This window comes from Macaca thibetana, chromosome 1 (assembly GCF_024542745.1).
Source record: "Macaca thibetana thibetana isolate TM-01 chromosome 1, ASM2454274v1, whole genome shotgun sequence".
Taxonomy (NCBI): domain Eukaryota; kingdom Metazoa; phylum Chordata; class Mammalia; order Primates; family Cercopithecidae; genus Macaca; species Macaca thibetana.
Window position 1 is genome coordinate 178,147,511 of NC_065578.1, and position 20,073 is coordinate 178,167,583.

Consider the following 20,073-nt stretch of genomic DNA (forward strand, 5'->3'; position numbering starts at 1 on the left):
AATAGAAGGTTCCAATATAGAACCAAACTGGATTTTGTAGAATAAACTATTTTCAGGTAGTATTTTTTTAATATGTTGCTATATTTTATTTGCTAATTTTTAAAGGATTTTTTGTTTCAATATTTATAAATGAGATGGTATATAGTTTTGTAGCATAATTTTAGGTGGGCTTTGATCTATCAGTTTACACTCCCTTCAAAAATAATTTGGAATGCTTCCCTTTTTTCAATTCTTGGAATTGAAAACTGATTTTTTTAAAAAAACTAGTTCTTAAGAACTAGTTTAACTAGTATTGGAATTATGTGTTCCTTAAAGGTTTAGTAATATTCACCTAGCATTTCTGTTTTATTTACATAGGGTTGAGCTAAGTGTTGTCTAATAATTCCTTTTAATCTCCTTAGTTCCTATGGTCATAGTCCCCTTATATACTTTCATTTATTTATTCTTTCTTCCATTTTTCTTGACTAGATAAGAGGCTAGTTTATATATTTTATTGTAATTGTTTTCTTTTTTTTTTTTTTTGTGACAGAGTCTCATTCTGTCGCCCAGGCTGGAGTGCAGTGGCGCGATCTCGGCTCACTGCAACTTCCATCTCCTGGGTTCAAGCAGTTTTCCTGCCTCAGCTTCCCAAGTAGCTGTGACTACAGGCGCATGGCACCATGCCCGGCTAATTTTTTCTATTTTAGTAGACGGGATTTCACCATGTTGCCCAGGCTGGTCGCGAACTCCTGAGGTTAGGCAGTCCACCCGCCTTGGCCTCCCAAAGCGCTAGGATTACAAGCGTGAGCCACCGTGCCCAGCCTGTTTATTTTCCTTAATGTCTACTTTTAGTAGTAAATATGTATATACTTCTGTAATTTGGATTTATCAGTTTTAAGTAGTATCCTTTGGCTCCTTGATATCACAAATGATAATTAGCTTCCTGTTTTCCATTTTTCCCTTCCTAATTTTTGTTTGTTTTACCATCTCTGTGTTATTAGAATGTGTAACACTTAACATTCTGTTTTGCTAGATTAATCTCTACATATAAAAATATTCTGTGTATGTCATCATTCTTTTTGCCGTAATTTCTATAGTCACCTCTTATTTGGTTAAATTTAACTTTCTTAGTTTACTCAATAGAGCTCATGAGAAAAATACTACTTTGTTTCCTTCATGTTCAAAGCTTTTCTTTCCCCAAAGTATGTCCAATAGCCTGTATACTTAAAGAGTCTAAAGAATTTGAGTGCCTTATAGAAGTTCTTATAATTTTTCCTTCTTATATATGTGACATTAATCAAACATTTTAAAGAATATTTGACTTGATAAGTGATAACTATAAAGCAATGATTTGTTTTTGCATTTTATTTGGAATCATACAGAACTTAGAATAAACAAGTATGTCCTACAAAGAAGTCATCTCATTCAGAATTTTTATCAATTTGTAATACACAGTTTAAAAAGTCAAATAGCTGGGTGCAGTGGCTCACGCCTGTAATCCTAGCACTTTGGGAGGCTGGGGTGGACGGACCACCTGAGGTCAGGAGTTCGAAACTGGCCAACATGGTGAAACCCTGTCTCTACTAAAAGTACAAAAATTAGCTGGGCATGGTGGCAGGCACCTGTAATCCCGGCTACTCAGGAGGCTGAGGCAGGAGAATCACCACTTGAACCCAGGAGGCAGAGGTTGCAGTGAGCTGAGATCATGCTACTGCACTCCAGCCTGGGTGACAGAGCAAGACTGCATCTCAAAAAAAGAAAGAAAAGTCAAATAGTTCCATAAGTCTTATTAATAAAAATAATAATCTCTGCCTGACTCCCTGAACAGTTAAAATCTCACAGCTGTTTCTTCTAATGCTTACATTCGTATTTCTAAATAACGTGTTTATAATGCATCTAACTTCCTTCCATGGAAAAAGAGTATTTGGCTTTTTAAACCAGTCCAGTCACATGCATGCTTTTCCCCTCTCCACTTTGGACTACATCAATATTTAGTGTTTGCGTTTTTATAAATAGATAAATATTGTTTGCAAATTTTATTTGCTGTTTATTGCTGTGTAACAAATCACTCCAAAATTATTGGCTTTAAACAACATTTACTATCCCATAGTTTCTATGAGTCAAGAATCTAGGCATGGCTTAGCTGGGTCCACCAGCTTGAGGTCTCTCACAAGGCCACAGATCAAGGTGTTGGTCAGTGGTGTGTGCCCTTAGTCCCAGCTACTTGGGAGGCTGAGGCAGGAGGATCACTTGAACCCAGTAGTTCAGGCTGCAGTGAGCTATGGTTATACCACTGCACTCCAGCCTAGGTGACAGACCAAGATGCCATCTCTTAAAAAAAAAAAAAAAAAAAAGCAAGTCAGAAGAACCAGAGAGTGAGTGAGTGCCAGCAAGATATAATAGGTCTTTTGTAACCTAATCTCAAAGTAATACTCCATTGCTTTTGCCATATTCTAGTTGTTAGAAATTTGTCTCTAAAACCAGTGCCTACTCAGGGGAAGGGTATTACATAAGGGTATGAATACCAAGAGGCAGGGATTATTGCTGATCATTTTGGAAGGCTGCTACAGCACAAATAAACCATATGAATCTGAGCATGGTGGCTCATACCTGTAATCCCAGCACTTTAGGAGGCCAAGGTAGGATTGCCTGAGGTCAAGAGTTCAAGACCAGCCTGAGCAACATAGCAAGACCCTGTCTCTACAAAAATAAAAATAAAAACTGATTCATATAATATGCTATAATAATGTTTCCTTTCTTATACAATTCTTTGGTAACTCTGGAATTAATACTTACTGTGCCTGTTACCTTTTTTAAAAAAATACTTTTTATAATCCATCCCTAAACTCTTTGCTACATTTTCAATGCTTCTTTCAGCATAGTTAAGCACATTAGGTAATCTTTGGCTACAAATTTCACTCCCCTGGAGACAGCCCTCATGTTGTAGTTTGGATTGTTTGTTTTCTGTATCTGCTGAAATCTGTTGTCCAAGGCTTCTATTTAACCATCATCCTGGAAATTTTCTTTGACTTTCTTTTTGTGATAAATCTTGTATCGCAGATCCTTTGTATTTTCACACTTCCCTTGTTTACTTCTTCATTTTGAGTGGACACTTTTTCCTATAGATTGCGGAGAAGTATTGCATGGCTAAGTACAGAATTCTAGGATGGAAATCATTTTTTCCTCAAAATGTTCAAGGTATTATTCCATTGTCTTCTAGCTTCCAATGAGAAGTCTGCTGCTGTTTTTGTCTAGTCTGTTATATTATTTTCTCTCCGAATGCTCTTACAATATCTCTTCTAAGAAAACCTAATATTCCAAAACAATTTTGAGATAATATGTGTATGAATTCATCTTTTAAAATTCATTTTACTGGATAATATCTGAGTTCTATTTATTTATTTTTTATTTTTTATTTTTTTTGAGATGGAATCTCACTCAGTCACCCAGGCTGGAGTGCAGTGGCACGATATCAGCTCACTGCAACCTTCACCTAGGTTCAAGCAGTTCTCGTGACTCAGCCTCCTGAGGAGCTGGGATTGCAGGCACATGCCACCACGCTCAGCTAACTTTTGTATTTTTTACTGGAGACAGGCTCTCACCATGTTGGCCAGGCTGGTCTCGAACTCCTGACCTCAAGTGATCCACCCTCCCTGGCCTCCCAAAGTGCTGGGATTACAGGCATGAACCATTGCACCTAGCCTCTGAGTTCTTTTAAGTCAGAAACTTGAGCTCTTCAGCTCTGATAAATTTGGGGGGCAAGGGAGGTAATTTTTTCTTTTTCTGTTTCTTTTTTTTAAGACGGAGTCTCGCTCTGTTGTTCAGACTGGAGTGCAATAGTGCGATCTTGGCTCACTGTAACCTCTGCCTCCCAGGTTCAAGCGATTCTCCTGCCTCAGCTTACTGAGTAGCTGGGACTACAGGCCTGTGCCACCACTCCCAGCTAATTTTTGTATGTTTAGTAGTGACAGGGTTTCAGCATGTTTGTCAGGCTGGTCTCAATCTCCTGACCTCAAGTGATCTGCCTACCTCATCTCCCCAAAGTGCTAGGATTACAGGCATGAGCCACCACACCTGGCCTTTGAGGGGTGTTATTTCTTCGACAAGTTTTGCCTTTCAAATTGTATCTGTTGTCTCTTTCAGGAACTCTGTTTAGTTTATATTTTGGATCTTCTAGATTAATCCTCTAATTTTTAAAAATATCTATACTGTTCATCTCTTTGACAAAGTTCTAGTTTCTACTTTATACTTTTTCCTTAATTTTTATTTTCCAACTCTTATTTAAATTTCTGTCATATTTTGTTCATTTCTAAGAGTTATTTTATATTTTCTTCACTGTTCCTTTTTTTCTTTCTTTAGGCTAGTCAAGTGATTATTGTTCCTTTTTTAATAGTGTCATATTATTATTTTAGGGATACAAAATCTCTTACCTTTCTAAGAATTGATTATACTTGGGCATATTTTATATTTAGGGGAGAATAGGGGTTTTTTGTTTGTTTTATATTGTTGCTGTTGTTTTGTTGTTCAGTTCTCCTGTTTTTTAACTTTCTTTTTCTGTTTTGTAGTTTTGTTCTCTGTTATGATAGATCTCAAATGTCTTGTGGTCTTCGGTTGTCCACAGTGAAAAATTGTTTTGAAGCACTTGGGGCAGAGCTTATAAACCAACAGATTTGGCCAGGCATAGTGGCTCACACCTGTAATCCCAGCACTTTGGGAGGCCGAGGCGGGCAGATCGTGAGGTCAGGAGATCGAGACCATCCTGGCTACACGGTGAAACTCCGTCTCTACTAAAAATACAAAAAATTAGCCGGGCATGGTGGCAGGCGCCTGTAGTCCCAGCTACTCAGGAGGCTGAGGCAGGAGACTGGCGTGAGCCCAGGAGGGCAGAGCTTACAGTGAGCCGAGATCGCACCACTCCACTCCAACCTAGGTGACAGAGCGAGACTCCGTCTCAAAATAAAAATAAAAATAAACCAATGGATTTTACTGTGATAAGATACCAGTCTGCTTTTTTTTAGTAAGACACCCCCAAATGCCAACAAGTATATATAGATCTTTTCTCTTGGATTGGTAAATTTTTCCAGAGAGGAATCAACCAATCTTCTAGCAGCCCTGGGAGAGCCACACTGGGGACAGAGACTGGAAAGCAGATTTTTACTGAATCCCTCTGTTTTCAGACATCTCACTCTCAACTGTAACAAAAACTAATGGTTTCATATCCTCAGTAGCTTAGCCTCACCAAAGATTAACTTCATCTTTTGGAATGCGGAAGACACAGAAGCTTGATTGTATTAAAGAAGATGTGGAGTTTTAACTGAACCCTTTAAAAAGTTGTAACCAGACCTCTTTTTTGCAATACGTCTCTACAGTCATCTTCAGAGATAGTCATTACCCTCCATTTTCAAACTGTTACAGGGTCCCACAACACTAAGGAACTTTGTGTTTTGTTGGTTGCCCATCTATCCATTTCAGGCTTACGCTTCAGATTTTTCTGGTCTGATAATCAGTTACCCCATTGTATGTGATACCTGCTTCTGAAATTTTATTGGCATCTCTCATGTTTTGTTACCTCCTCTCCCATTTTATTTATTCTTGTAGTTTAATTTTTGTTCCTTGCTGTCATTTAAGCGTTAAGAAACAGCAGAGATAGAGTGCATGTTTAATCTATTGCATTTAAATAAAAGTCTCCGAATACTTTTTAATTCCTCATCTGGTATTGCCTTCCTCGCTTATATACCGGTAACATGGAAATACTAGTTTTCTTTCTTCTTTACTGCTTCATTATTTGTTGCTGGTAACTTGAATTGATAGCCTTGGCCCTCGGAGAGGAAATTTGCTGATGCTAATTTAGATCTGAGAAATCCTAGCAAAGAGGCTTGGGAAAAGACAGGTTTGTATGATAAGATTATTTTGCAAAGTGCATGAAGATACAAGCTGATTAATAATTCATTTATGCTGTCTGCCTGCGGTAAGTGGGTGTAGCTGACAACTATAGTATAAATTGCCATCTTGAATTGGATGATGCCTGCTTATAAGTATTTGTAGTTTAGTGATGTAATGGTTCAAGAGAAGACTTCTTAAGTGTACTCATATTTGAGGACCATAGTTCTCAACAAAACTTAGATCAGTGCTAACCACACCCTTTCATCAAGGCTTAGAGTTAAATAATACTGAAAAGTAGACCTAGGAGCAGTGAAGGACACTTGTAAGTAAATGTAAAATAAGATCTCATAACTACGCATTATACCAATAATTGTATTGAATAGCAGTGATATTATCATCTAGCAAGAGGCTATTGACCTGTGTTCCTGCCACTGTTCTTTGGTTCTGAATATATCTGGGACTGATTGATTAGATCAGTTCATTCCAAGAAAGTGAATGATCAACCCAGGAGTGGCCTAGAGTGGAGGGAATTAGTTGGAGAATTTCTGATATAAAATGACTATGTGAGCCTTGAGTGCATTTAAAAGTTCCATAGTCAAATATTAGCCCATTTTGAAAACTAAGAATAGTGCTAGTATCTCCCCAATTTCCTTGTGATTATATCAGGCCTCTCATTCATTGCTTTTTAAGCCAAATTAGATTCTAGCCTACATTTGAAGGCTGAATATGAATCGAGCATAAGGAATAGAGCAATTCATTTTCTTTCCAAATTCAGAAGAGTTAACTTATGAGAAATATCTACATTTTGATTGGGATGTTGGTTATGTGGGTGTATATATTTGTTAAAACTCATCAACCATTTTACATAAAATATATATATTTTATTGCACATAAATTATATCTTAATCAGTTAGTTTTGAAATATGAATCTCTTGTAAACTTTATAAGACTTTCCTTCTTTATATTATTTCATGTAGTATAGTAAGTAAATATCAGTTACACCTCTAATAAGCCATTTGACATGGATTTCCACAACCTCTCTCAAGCTTTAATCCTCTGATCTGTATAATTGAGATTTTAACATACCTACTTCAGAGAGTTGTAAGGACTTCAATTAAAAAAATATATATGTGTGTGTGCGTGTATGTGTGTATATATATATATATACACACACGCACACACACACACATATATATGCATACATAAAATACTTAGCATAATACCTGGCACATAGTAGATCCTCAGTATATAGTAGCTGCAAATTATTATTAATATAATAATATAACAATTACTACTATTTGTATAAGTCACTTCTCCTTTGACTTCTCCTTTTATTATCTTTTTATAGAAAACCCATATAGACAGCTGCCTTGTAACTGTCATGGAAGCATGCCTGGAAAGACAGCAATAGAACTTGGACCTCTGTGGTATGTGACCAGCCATAAGAACATACTAAAATTTGATTTATTGATTGATTAATTGCGGATTTTTATTATGTGTGGTAAAAAACACATTTAAATTCAATTGTTAAGTCTAGGCAAATAGTTATGACTCTTCTCCTCCTATGAACCCGAGGTGTTTAATATTTTGAGATTTTTCTCTACCGTTATTCTCTCTAGTTTGTGACAGAACTAAGAGGCAATGGAGATAAAAGAGAAGCCTGGATGATCTGGAAACTAGATAATTCATTTCTGAATAGTAAGAAAGAAGCTTTTTAAAATTGATCATTGTAGATCTAGCATGTGATTTTTAAATGATCACAATAACTTTTTATAGAAGAGCTAACTCATGTAAAATGTCCTAGAAGAATTAGTTTTAAGTGAGAAAGGCATGTGAAAGTGTCTGCCTTTGTTTTAGGTAAAGTTATTTAGATGGTACATAATTGGAAATATTTAATGTGTATATGCTTTTGCATCATTGGTAACAGCTAATTGTACCTTAAAGTTGATTTGGGTTTTTTTTGTTTGTTTGAGATGGAGTCTCGCTCGTTTCCCAGGCTGGAGTGCAGTGGCGCAATCTCGACTCACTGCAACCTCCCTCTCCCAGGTTAAAGCGATTCTCCTGCCTCAGCCTCCTGAGTAGCTGGGATTACAGGCACCCGCCACCACACCTGGCTAATTTTTGTACTTTTATTACAGACTGGGTTTCGCCATGTTTGCCAGGCTTTTCTCGAACTCCTGATCTCAGGTGGTCTGCCTGCCTCGGCCTCCCAAAGTACTAGGCTTACAGGTGTGAGCCACCACACCCTGCCAAATTATTTTTAATCAGAATCCTTACCTTAAGTTTGTTACTAGAGATTCTTTTTTTTTTTTTTTTTTTTTTTTGAGACAGTTTCGCTCTTGTTGCCCAGGCTGGAGTGCAATGGCGCTATCTTGGCTCACCGCGACCTCTGCCTCCCAGGTTCAAGCAATTTTCCTACCTCAGCCTCCTGAGTAGCCAGGATTACAGGCATGTGCCACCATGCCCAGCTAATTTTGTATTTTTTTAGTAGAGACCAGGTTTCTCCATGTTGGTCAGGCTGATATCGAACTCCCAACCTCAAGTGATCCGCCTGCCTTGGCCTCCCAAAGTACTGGGGATGATAGGCATGAGCTACTGCACCCAGCCAAGATTTTTACAGAAATTCAAGATTCCTAACAACATTGTGACAAGAATTGCAAATTTCTTCTCATTACTTTATAAGGTCAAGGCTTAAGCACCTACTAAACCTAGAAATCGACCCAAATGGTAAATGTCTTTGTGCTGATGCTCATTATTTTATCTTCATCTTATTAAATACTCTTAGATTAAGAAAGACCTAGCCAACCCTACCTTCTAGTTCTTCTAAAACTAGTTCTCACCTATAGCATCTGCACATTGATCCTACTCACTGATTCAGAACTGAGGAAATTAAAAATAGCAGGTTACTGGATCCAGAAGGAAGATTTCTAGCCTAACTGCCTTATTTTACACATGAAGAAACTATGGCACAGTGTTTTTAAGTGCTTGCTAAAACTGACCAAAAAAATTCATACCACAGCCAAGGCTAGAACTTAGGTTTTCTGACTCCCAGGACTGAATTCTTTTTTTATTTTTTATTTTTGAGACAGAGTCCCACTTTGTTGCCCAGGCTGAAGTACAATGGCATGATCTTGGCTTACTGCAACCTCCGCCTTTTGGGTTCAAGCGATTCTCCTGACTCAGCCTCCCGAGTAGCTGGGACTACAGGCATATGCCACTGCACCCAGCTAATTTCTGTATTTTTAATAGAGAGGGGGTTTCACCATGTTGGCCAGGCTAGTCTTGAACTCCTGACTCCGCCCACCTCAGCCTCCTGAAGTGGTGGGATTACAGGCGTCAGCCATGACGCCCAGCCTGAATTCTTAATAAAACCTTATGATTTCCACATGAAAGCTATTGTGTTCATGTCTTTACACTCATGAGAATACCTTCCCCCTCTCTACCACCTCCAGTTCAAATTGTACTTTCTTTTTGAAGTCTCTCCTTAGTGCTTCAACCCAATATAATCTCTAAATTCCCTTTAGTGTATCTTCTATTGATCACATATTTGATAATTTAAGATCATATATTCTTTCATATATATTTGCTAACCCGAACAATAGTAACCACCATACATTGAGGATATATAGAGAAGTTTTATTTTTGGCCAGTCACGGTGGCTCACGCCTGTAATCCCAGCACTTTGGGAGGCTGAGGCAGGAGAATGGCGTGAACCCAGGAGGCAGAGTTTGCAGTGGGCCAAGATTGCACCACTGCACTCTAGCCTGGGCAACAGAGCAAGACTGTATCAAAAAAAAAAAAAGTTTTATTTTACATTTCATGATGAGGAATACAAGACTCAAAAGTAGTAATTACTCAAGATTATATAGCTAGCCCAGCACAGTTGCACACATCTATAGTCCCACCTACTCAGGAGGCTGAGGCAGGAGGATCCCTTGAGCCCAGGAATTCAAGTTCAGCCTGGGCAGCATAGTGAGACCCTGTCTCTTAATAAAAAGATTACATAACTAGTAAGTGGTGGAGCCAGGATTGGAATCCAGTTTATCTTTCTCAGAATTTCATTTTTGTCCATTATACCTGATTCTCAAATTAAATGGGAAGCATATCAGATTCACCCAAGACCATTTTTGAACCATACCATCACCACATATAATTCTCATATATGTGCTCCCCTGCCCTGTCCTGCCCCACCCTGCCACCATAAACACACCAGAATTAAGATTTTCTATTAGTGACTAGAATGTGCATTGTGAAAACCTGTTCATTGCTCTATTTTCCTGTCTAGATGTATAGGCTTTTGTAAGGTCAACATTGTATATTTTATTTTGGTATATCCTCCACACACCCTTTATGTACCACAGTACTGTATACCTTATGAGAGCTCAATAAATTATTTTTTTTATTAAGGTAACATACACATATAACATTTTCCTTCTTTACCATTTTTAACTATATACTTCAATGATAATAAATACATTTATATTCTTTTACCCCTCTTCATCACCCTCTCCCTTCTCTCCTTCCCAGCCTCAGTAGATTCTTATTGACTTAAGTTTCCTTGACTAATTCTCCCCTTCCCAGCCTCAGTAGATTCTTACTGACTTAGGTTTCCTTGACTAATGCTACTAGTTTAGAGAACTGATATGATAAAATGAGTGGCAAATAGAAAATAAAAAGTTTAGGCCAGGCATGTGGCATCTCACACCTGTAATCCCAGCACTTTGGGAAGCCAAGGTAGGAGGATCCCTTGAGCTCAGTAGTTTGAGATCAGCCTGGGCAACATGATGAGACTCCATCTCTATTAAAAAATAATAAAATACTCCAGCCTAGGCAACAGGATGGGACTCTCAAAAAATAATAATAAACAGTTTTAAATTAAATCATAAATTATTTTTTAATTTAAGTATTACTCTGTCATATAATTAATTATATGTCTTACTTAAATTGTGAAAACTTTTTTTTTTTTTAAAGAGAAATATTTCTCAAACCCAGCTCTCTGTATATTCTTTTCTTTTCAGGTCAAGTTCCCTTTTCAATACTGGATTCCTCAAAAGAATGCTATTTGAATCACTTCATCATGGTTTGGATGACATTCAGACCCTAATAAAGACATTAATCTTTGAATCAGAGTGTACGCCTCAAAGTCAGTTTTCAATTCATACACCTTCAAATCTCAACAAGCAAGGTGACTAATTGAATACTAGCTTACTAGCTTTAATTTACTTACCAAAAATACTGTATCTTTTTCAATTGTATTTGATGTTATAATAAAAGCAATATAATTATAGTGTTTTTAGTAAATCCTCTCTAATGAGTCTAATCATAATCTGGTTAATTTTTTTTTTAATTAGATAGTTTTCTTCAGGCTTATAATCAGGCCTGAGATGAATAGATGAATGATGAATAGTATTGTTGATTTTGTTGCGTTTTTTTGGATACTGGGTCTCACTTTTTCACCCAAGCTGGAATGCAAGTGGCACAAACATGGCTCACTGCAGTCTCAACCTCCTGGACTCAGGCGATCCTCTTGCCTCAGCCTCAACCTCCTGTGTAGCTGGAACCACAAGCATGCACCACCACACCTGGCTAATAATTTTATAGAGATGGGGTCTCACCGTATTGTCCAGGCTGATCTCAAACTCCTGGGCTCAAGCAGTCCTCCCACCTTGGCCTCCCAAAGTGGCTGGGATTACAGGCAAACCACCATGCGCTGACAATTTTTTTTAAGATAACCTCCCTTTTTTGTGTATTTTTAATTTTACTAGATTTTTTAAAAAGAATTAAAAAAAAAAAAAAAAACCTAAAGTTCCTTTGTGATTTTTATTACCCTAGATCTGCTTTCTAGAAAAAGAAACTTTAGGAGTAATGTGGCCAAAAATTATAATATCTATGGAGACACAGAAACTAGATTTATACTTCTCATTCAGTAAAGCTATGTGTTTTTTTTCTCTTTAGTACAAACAGCCAATTTTGTAGTTGTATCTTGACTGTTGATATAAAGGTGAGCCTATTGAATATCCTAGTGTTCTCATAAATAATTAGAAGCTGCTATTATAGAGGGTTAAACAATGTAATTTTTGCAGTTCAGTTTGGCCACAGAGTCTCTTGCATATTCATGAAAATAGTGTGGATGGAATTTCATCAAGTTCTATTTAAACTTTGAGTTGAGTTGCTTTATGTCATTCTGTAAAATATTTTCTTTTCCCATTTGCTTTTTTTTTTTTTAGAAGAAAATGGTGTATTTATTAAAACTACAGATGACACCACAACAGATAATTACATTGCACAAGGTATGTATGCATATATGTGTGTACATTTGTACATATCAGGTCAAAATGGCATATAGCAAAAGGGTAGGAAGAAAAGAGATTGCCATGATAGCCTACTTAAAAATACATTTCATATTAAATGACAACAAAACTGTAGTAAAACTTGTTTATCAACATTCACACATTGGAAATTTCTGTTAACATATGCTTTGTTCACATCTGTAATATATGGTTATCCCTTTGAACGAACTGTATGATCTTGAATCATGTGAATAAAATAAGATCAAATTAGATATGATAAAGTTATATATAATTTTATAGTTAAGATAAAATTTTATTCTAATTCTTTTTAAAATTGCTCGTTAATATATGATTTATAGCAATTCCATTTAACCAGAAGACCTCATTCTCCAGCCAAAAGATTTTATTATATGGCCTTTCATATAATTTAGGATATGTGCATACTTTAAATATAACTGTGTTAGGCACTGTAAATTCATATTAAAAGGATATTAAGATTTAAAATATCATTGCCTTAATGTCTAAGGTTTTGTTTTGCTTTTTAAAAAACTTTAGATTCCAGATGTGTTTTTGAATACAGATGAAAAGAAGACTGTAGAGTGTTAAGTTTGAAAGAGCGGTGGCCTTTAGTTATAAACTGTAATTTTTTATTAGTTGCTCAACAGTTTAGTGTTGACCTTCAAAGAAAGGAAACTTAAATTCCTTTTAATAGTATATAGTTTAAATAGCTACTGTATACTCTTTCCAACAGCCATGTTCATTTGGCATCTTGATAACTTAAATTGATAATATTCTACCTAATTTCTCTGTTGATAACTTAAATTGATATATTTAATTTGATAACTTAAATTGATATATTCTACCTAATTTCTCTGTTGGAGGGAAGACAAAGAAGCATTATGATACACTGTAAAGAATATTAGATTTGCTGGGCATAGTGGCTCATGCCTGTAATCCCAGCACTTTGGGAGGCCGAGATGGGCAGATCACTTGAGGTCAGAGTTCAAGACCAGCCTTGCCAACATAGTGAAACCCCGTCTCTACTAAAAACACAAAAATTAGCCAGGTGCGTCGGTGCAAGCCTGTAATCCCAGCTACTTGAGAGGCTGAGGTGGGAGAATTGCTTGAACTTGGGAGGCAGAGGCTGCAGTGAGCCAAGATTGCACCACTGCACTCCAGCCTGGGTGACAGATCAAGACTGTCTCAAAAAAAAAAAAAAAAAAAAATTAGATTTAAGATCATTATCCTACTGCAGGCGCTGTTATATAAACTCACCCAGGTCCCTCCCCTTCAGCAAAATTGTCTTAAATCCTTTTTAGGATAAAGTAAAACAAATAAGCTTTAAAAATATTTTCAAAAGCCAAGAGCACAATAGCACACACCTGTAATCTCAGCTACTCAGGAGGCTGAAGTAGGAGGATAGTGTGAGGATTGTGTGAGCCTGGGCAACATAGCCAGACTCCATCTTAAAAAAAAAAAAAAAATTGTTTTTAATCTGTGAGCCTTTCTCATATATAAATTAAGGAAATTAGACTAATTTTTGTGGGCTCTTCTATAACTCTTAAATTATATGGTTATTCTAAGGCCATTGGTCAATACATAAAATCTTAAAATGATAGTACTATGCAAACCCAAAGGAAAATAACTCATTCTGTCAAAGATACGTTATATGTTGATTGCAGTGCTATTCACAATAGCAAAGACATAGAATCAACCTAAGTGCCCATCATCAATGGACTGGATAAAGAAAATGTACATATGTACTATGGAATAATATGCAGCCATAAAAAAGAACAAAATCATGCTCTTTGCAGCAACATGGATGGAGCTCTAGGCCATTATCCTAATAAAACTAATGCAAGAACAGAAAACCAAAGCCCCATGCTCTCACTTATAAGTGGGAGCTAAACTTGGATACTCATGGACATCAGATGGGAATAATAGACACTGGGGACTACTAGATGGAGGAGGGATGGGTTGGGGCCTGGACTGAAGAACCACCTGCTGGGTATTATGCCCACTGCCTGGGTGCTGGTGGTGTTGGGATTCCAAGCCCCAGCGTTACACAGTTTACCCATGTAACAAACCTACAGATATACCCTTTAATTGATAAGGAAAGTTGAAATTTTTTGAAAAGGAAGAAATTACTGGGCCAAAAAAAAAATCTGTATACTGCTGATGATAGTCACTATTAAGGTATTACATCAGATCTTTTGCCTCAGATGCTCCTAAAACTTGTACTAAATCTGGGTATCTATCCTTTGACTAGGTGCCTCATTAGATTTCATGCAATTTCAAATTTTAGATTTCAAATTATAATTCTGATTTGATGGATGGATCCCAGGTTGTCCTTTTTGCTTTATGTTTTTATGTAAAAAGGCAACAATTCAGCAATAATTTATATTTATTTTGAATGTAATTTATCATTTTATGTATCAACTTTGCCTTTTTAATACTTTTTTTTTTAAGAGACAGGGTCTTGCTATGTTGCCCAGGCTAGACTCAAACTCCTGGGCTCAAGCGATCCTGCCACATCAGCCTCCCAAGTAGCTGGGACTATAGGTGTATGTCAATGCCCCTGGCACCTTCTGAATACTTTCCTTAAGCAGATGTTAATTACTTTCCCTGAGGAAGTAAGGTTTGACCATAACATTCATATATAAATAATCAAGGATTGAACACCAGGCAAAATCTCATTATAGTATTGGATAGCTATCTCAGTTGTTTTCATGTTGTGATTTTTGGAAGGATACAGTTCTAAAATCTTACTTGCTGTCTTCCTTTCACTCAAAATGAAAAAACTGAGTGCTGTGATGAGAAATAGGCAATGAGATAATAACATTGACCTTTTATCAGTTTCTCTGTCCAAGCTCTCAAGACTTTGTGTTGTTTTTCTTTGTTTTGTGATTACTGAAGACCCACTATGTATCCAATACTGAGCACTCAGTAGAAATACAGGTATAAAAATGAAAGACATTGTCCTTAGGAACTTAGAATATAACTTGGGGAGAAAGGACTTTTACACACATTAAGGAACTATAAGAAAAGAAAAAAATGACAGAACTTAATCAAACTCTGAGTAGTGTAGTGTAGTATTACCAACAATGAAATCTGTGAAGTGACTGCCCCAAATTCACAGATGGCTTCCTACAGGGGACAAAATAGAGTGTGACTTGAAGTTGAAGAAAGTAGAAAGGAAGTTCTGATTCAGCAGACAGTTAAATATGAAAATTACATAGGTGAAGGACAGTGAAAATAGAATATAAGAATTAAGATTGGAGGGACAGGTTGAAATAATGTGTCAGGATTTAGACTTGAGACAAATATATAGTTATAAAAGTATTTGGCTTGTAATTTTTAAGAGCATGCTAACTTTGTATGTGTATGTTGCAGGAAAGAGAAAAAGTAATGAAATGATCACAAATTTAGGCAAGAAGCAAAAGACTGATGTCAGTACTGAACATCCTCCCTTTTATTACAACATTCACAGACACAGCATTAAAGGAATGAATATGCCAAAGTAAGACACCCAGTGAATGACAAAGTATATATTTTCTATTTTAATAATATTGTGATTTAAATAAAAATACAAAAACCTGATTATTTTTTCTTTTCTTTCCTTGTTGCAGGTTAAAGAAGTTTTTGTGCTATTTATCTCAAGCAGGCTTTCGAGTAAGCCGAACTCATTTTGACCCAATGGGTGTACGCACAGATGCACCTCTGATGCAGTTTAAATCTATCCTTTTAAAGTACAGCACCCCCACCTACACTGGAGGACAGTCAGAAAGCCTTGTCCAGTCAGCATCTGAAGATACAGTAACTGAAAGAGTTGAAATGTCAGTGAATGACAAAGCAGAAGCAAGTGGCTGCAGAAGATGGTAAACGTAGAAAAGAGTTGGTTCTCAGGTGTCTGTATAGATGGCCTAATAGTTCTCTATACCAACTGTAGTTCTTTTTCTGTTCTTTCAATTCAGTAGAGTAAAAATAAAAAGACAGTGTCATTTTCATTCAGAAACTGACCAGTTTCTAACTTAGCTGGTTTGGGAGCTTTGCTTTCCAAGTTCTTTTTGTTTTAAGGCAAACTTAAAATTTTAATGGAAACATTTCATATGAAGCCAAGTCTCACTGAGATCACCCTACTGCTTAATCATTCGGAAAATTTTCACATGCAAAGTGTTTGGAATTTTATGTATGTTATGAAAGCTATCTTTTACAATTCTTAATCACATCTCTGCTTAAACTGATTCATGATGTTTATGTTTTCCTATTTGTAGTGTACAAAATGAAGCTGAAGGCTCACATATTAAAATGACCCTGAATAGAACAGGAAGAACAATGTTCTTACAGGTCATAAATGTTTTTCACAATTAGAAAACTAAAATATGTACCCATTTTTAAGAAATCATACTTCTCCCCACATTGATCTTTTCATTTCTTACTAGCTTTTGAGAAATTAAATACTTGCCTGAGATAGAAGTACTTTATTTTTATAACTTTAGGGTCTAAATGAGTAAACTTCAAAGTAAGATTTTGTCAAAATAAATTGAGACCATTGTTCTAATACTTGTTCATGAGCACTGAAATCCTGAAGAGGGGAGATTTGGTTATAAATTAAACAGGTTGGGTGATCTTAAGTGCCTCAGTTAATGCACGTACAGTATTCATTTGGTTGGTTGTACTACCTCTCAGAAGTAAAATTTGTCACCTTATAGAGTGAGAGTTTTTGGGTTTGGGGGTTGTTTTTTTGTTGTTGTTTGGTTTGGTATTTTTGGTTTTGTATTTGTATAAATTTTTTGTATAATTAGCCCAGGCTGATGTAACTATAAAAATTAGTTGAAAAAAAATATATTGTTTCCTTAATGGAATTTTTACTTCATTTGAATATAAGATTTTGGATGAAAGGATTTGGTTTAAAGTTTGGGTTTTTGTCTCAAGGATTTAATCCATATTTATCCGTAAATATTTCTTAAGGTATGTAACTTTTTACAAACATTAAGTCAGGGGTTGGGGGACGAGGGGGTGGTAATTATTGTAACTGAAAGGTTTAAATATACTACCTAAGAAAAAAGTACTTCTGTGACATATACAAAAAAATCTGGTGGATGGGCATTAGATGAATATAGAATATTAATTTTGCAGAAATGAAGGAAAATCTCTTTGTGCTATTACAGCATATTCCCAAGACAGTTTATTTTCCTTTCTCCAATTAATGTGGTCATAAATTTCAGTAAAATCAAGAAATAGGTGAAGTGCAAGCTAGTTTCTATAATGACCATTAAAAAAATTCTGCTCTGTAATTCTTGCCAGTTAAAATTATAACCTGCAAATGAGCAGAATGAGTTTTTTGTTCATATTATTAAAAATAAAAATTAGTATAAATCCAGGAGGCAAACTATCCTAGCACTCAGATTATCTGATTTAATACATATTATTGAATATCAGTCCCAAATTTTGCTAAATGCTTATCAGCATGATATATGTTGATCAATGATGAGTAGGGCTTAATGCAAAGATCCTAATTTAATTTTAAAAACCTGTAAATTGCTGTTATCTAAAATATATGTGTATATTAATTTCACATATAAAGGCAGATTTTTCAAAGAAAAATTTGATAGGAGGTAGTTTAGAACTCTGTGATCAGGTACTACATCAACCAAAAGACGAAATACTTTAAAAATTCCATTTAGCAACCTGAGCAATCTTATTCTCGTAACAATAGTAGTAATTTGGGACACTGCAAATGTTTATCACGATGTAAAGTTACATCAGTTGTATCCTTTCATTAAAACTTGATAAACAAAAGAACCAGTTAAGGAAACCAGTGTGTTGACTCTGCTAGTTGCTAATGTTAATACTCTAGCCATACACTCAGGAAATGGGAGAGGTAACCAAGGGATGGGTTTGGGGGTCACTGTGGTGGACTTGGGGCAAGACTCCACTCTGAATAAATGTGTGATATTCCGGTTGCCCAAAATTAGAACTAATTCAACACATTTGGTGAGCCCAAAAGGTCTAGGAATTTCTTTCTGCACTGTATAACTGCTCTGGTAAATGGCCCCAGATTACTCTGGAGAATGCTAAGAGATACATAATACATACTTGTGATATGTCAGAGTCCTTTCTCCAAGGCCTCCAGAAATTGAATTAAGTCAGACCTGAAAATTAGATAAGGGCTCATGATTACTATAGTGGCTCAAGTCAGACAGTTTTTAGTAACATAAACCAAATAGGACTATCCATTTTCGTTCTTTAGATCACATGATCCTTCAGCCAAAGCCAGACCTCATGTTAGACTATACTGATTATCCTGTGGTTCCTGCTGTCTATTACAGTAACCATGCCTACCTTTCTAGTCTAGCAATTGAATGCACTACTTTGTCTCTGACACAATACAGTCTTGAAAATGCACATTGAATCATGGAGTGCATTCCCACTGAAGCATCTCCCACTGGCATCTCTGGCCTACAGAGAGACTATACAGCTTTTCAGGAGTGCTGGTGATCTGCTCACCAAGTGTTTTTCTCAATGCCTTGGTAAAGAGAGTTGACTGGACTCTTATGAGGGATACAGTTACAGGATCACTCATATGAAACCCTCTCCAACATGGCCCCTCTTCTTTGATTTCTTTTCTCTACATCATACCAAGGAGTTTCTGGCATATCATCTCTAATTTAGATGAGCCACTGCTGAGTCAAAATGTCTTTCCACCAAGTAAAAAGGACTACTTCGAGCTGTTCAGTCTGATAGACTGAGCCAAAATCTCTGCTATAGGTTTACCCATAATAATCATTTGGCCCAATTTATGTCCTTTCTTTCAAGGTCCTACATACTCAGAATCTAGTTCCACAGATATTCTCCACCTATCAGTATTAAGATCCAAAAAAAGACTCTTTCAGACCACACTTAGTATTTGTCTCCCTGGGACATGCTGGGATCTGACTCAAACTGTGTCCTGGAAACAATGAGGGATTGTAGGGATAGGACATATGGGCTTCTTTGTGCAAGGTAACTAACTCCTTTAGGTGAGGTTATTAAGGGATTGGTCAGTCAAGGTAACAAGCATATCTAAGGGGTTCCTTCACCTTCAAGTGGGGCGTTTGGGATTTAGGATACTCAACTCATCGAAGTCTTCCCAAAACTCTTATTCTCAGAATACCACTTTTTCCTGACCAGTTTCCCTACTCTTGTAAGACCCAACAAGATAGGGATTCTGCCAGCTTGCAGAATCCTAGGAAAAACATTCCCTAGAAAGTGGAATAGTAATTGTAATAGCTTATATTTATATGAGACTTAGTACTACACAGTGCTGTCTTTACATAGACTATATAATCCATAGCAGTAGTTATGATCATCCCCACTTCATAGAAAAAGAAACTCAAGCTAAACAAGATTAACTTATTTATCCAGTGCCACTCTAAAACTGGCTAGTAAAAGAACCAGGATCCAGTCCCGGGCCAACTTCAGAGCTCATGCTTTAGGCACTTGGTAATCTTCCTTTATTGAATAACACATAAAGATGTACGTAAAATAGAAGATTACTTTAATACTTATTTGGCCAAAGGCAGTCCGGTAGAAACTTATGGAACAGAATTAATCACAAAAGAATAGTTAACCACTGCCCTATTGTACATTTTCCATTTCTAAAACCTCTTAACCACTATACTTTATAATCTATGCCTATATAGAAAACACTGTTATCAACTTCGTTCTCATTTCCTATGGCCAATATTGTTCCAGAGCTTTAGTTTTAGATTAATAGAAAAATCACTGCAAATTCAACCTTTTGAAGCTAAAAGATAAAAGCCCATTGAACTCCAGATCTCTCTCAATAATCAGTTACAACTTGAAAATCTCAATACATTTGGTGAGAATCTCCTCTCTGAAGTCCAAATCCGTAAAGATTTTGTTACATACAGTAAGT

At 36.3% G+C, this 20,073-nt stretch overlaps 1 protein-coding gene across 5 annotated transcripts in view; it reads left to right on the forward strand.

Moving 5' to 3' along the window:
- TRMT1L (tRNA methyltransferase 1 like) overlaps positions 1–17,970 on the forward strand; it is a 40,373-nt gene extending 22,403 nt beyond the window's left edge. For all 5 annotated transcript variants that reach the window (XM_050765660.1, XM_050765678.1, XM_050765652.1 and 2 more), the window contains exons 11-15: positions 7,211–7,289; positions 10,881–11,047; positions 12,090–12,152; positions 15,546–15,672; positions 15,782–17,970. In XM_050765660.1, the coding sequence (XP_050621617.1) occupies positions 7,211–7,289; positions 10,881–11,047; positions 12,090–12,152; positions 15,546–15,672; positions 15,782–16,034 (689 nt within the window). In that variant the 3' untranslated portion in view covers positions 16,035–17,970. The remainder of the gene's footprint in view (positions 1–7,210; positions 7,290–10,880; positions 11,048–12,089; positions 12,153–15,545; positions 15,673–15,781) is intronic.
- The last annotated feature ends 2,103 nt before the right edge of the window (positions 17,971–20,073 follow it).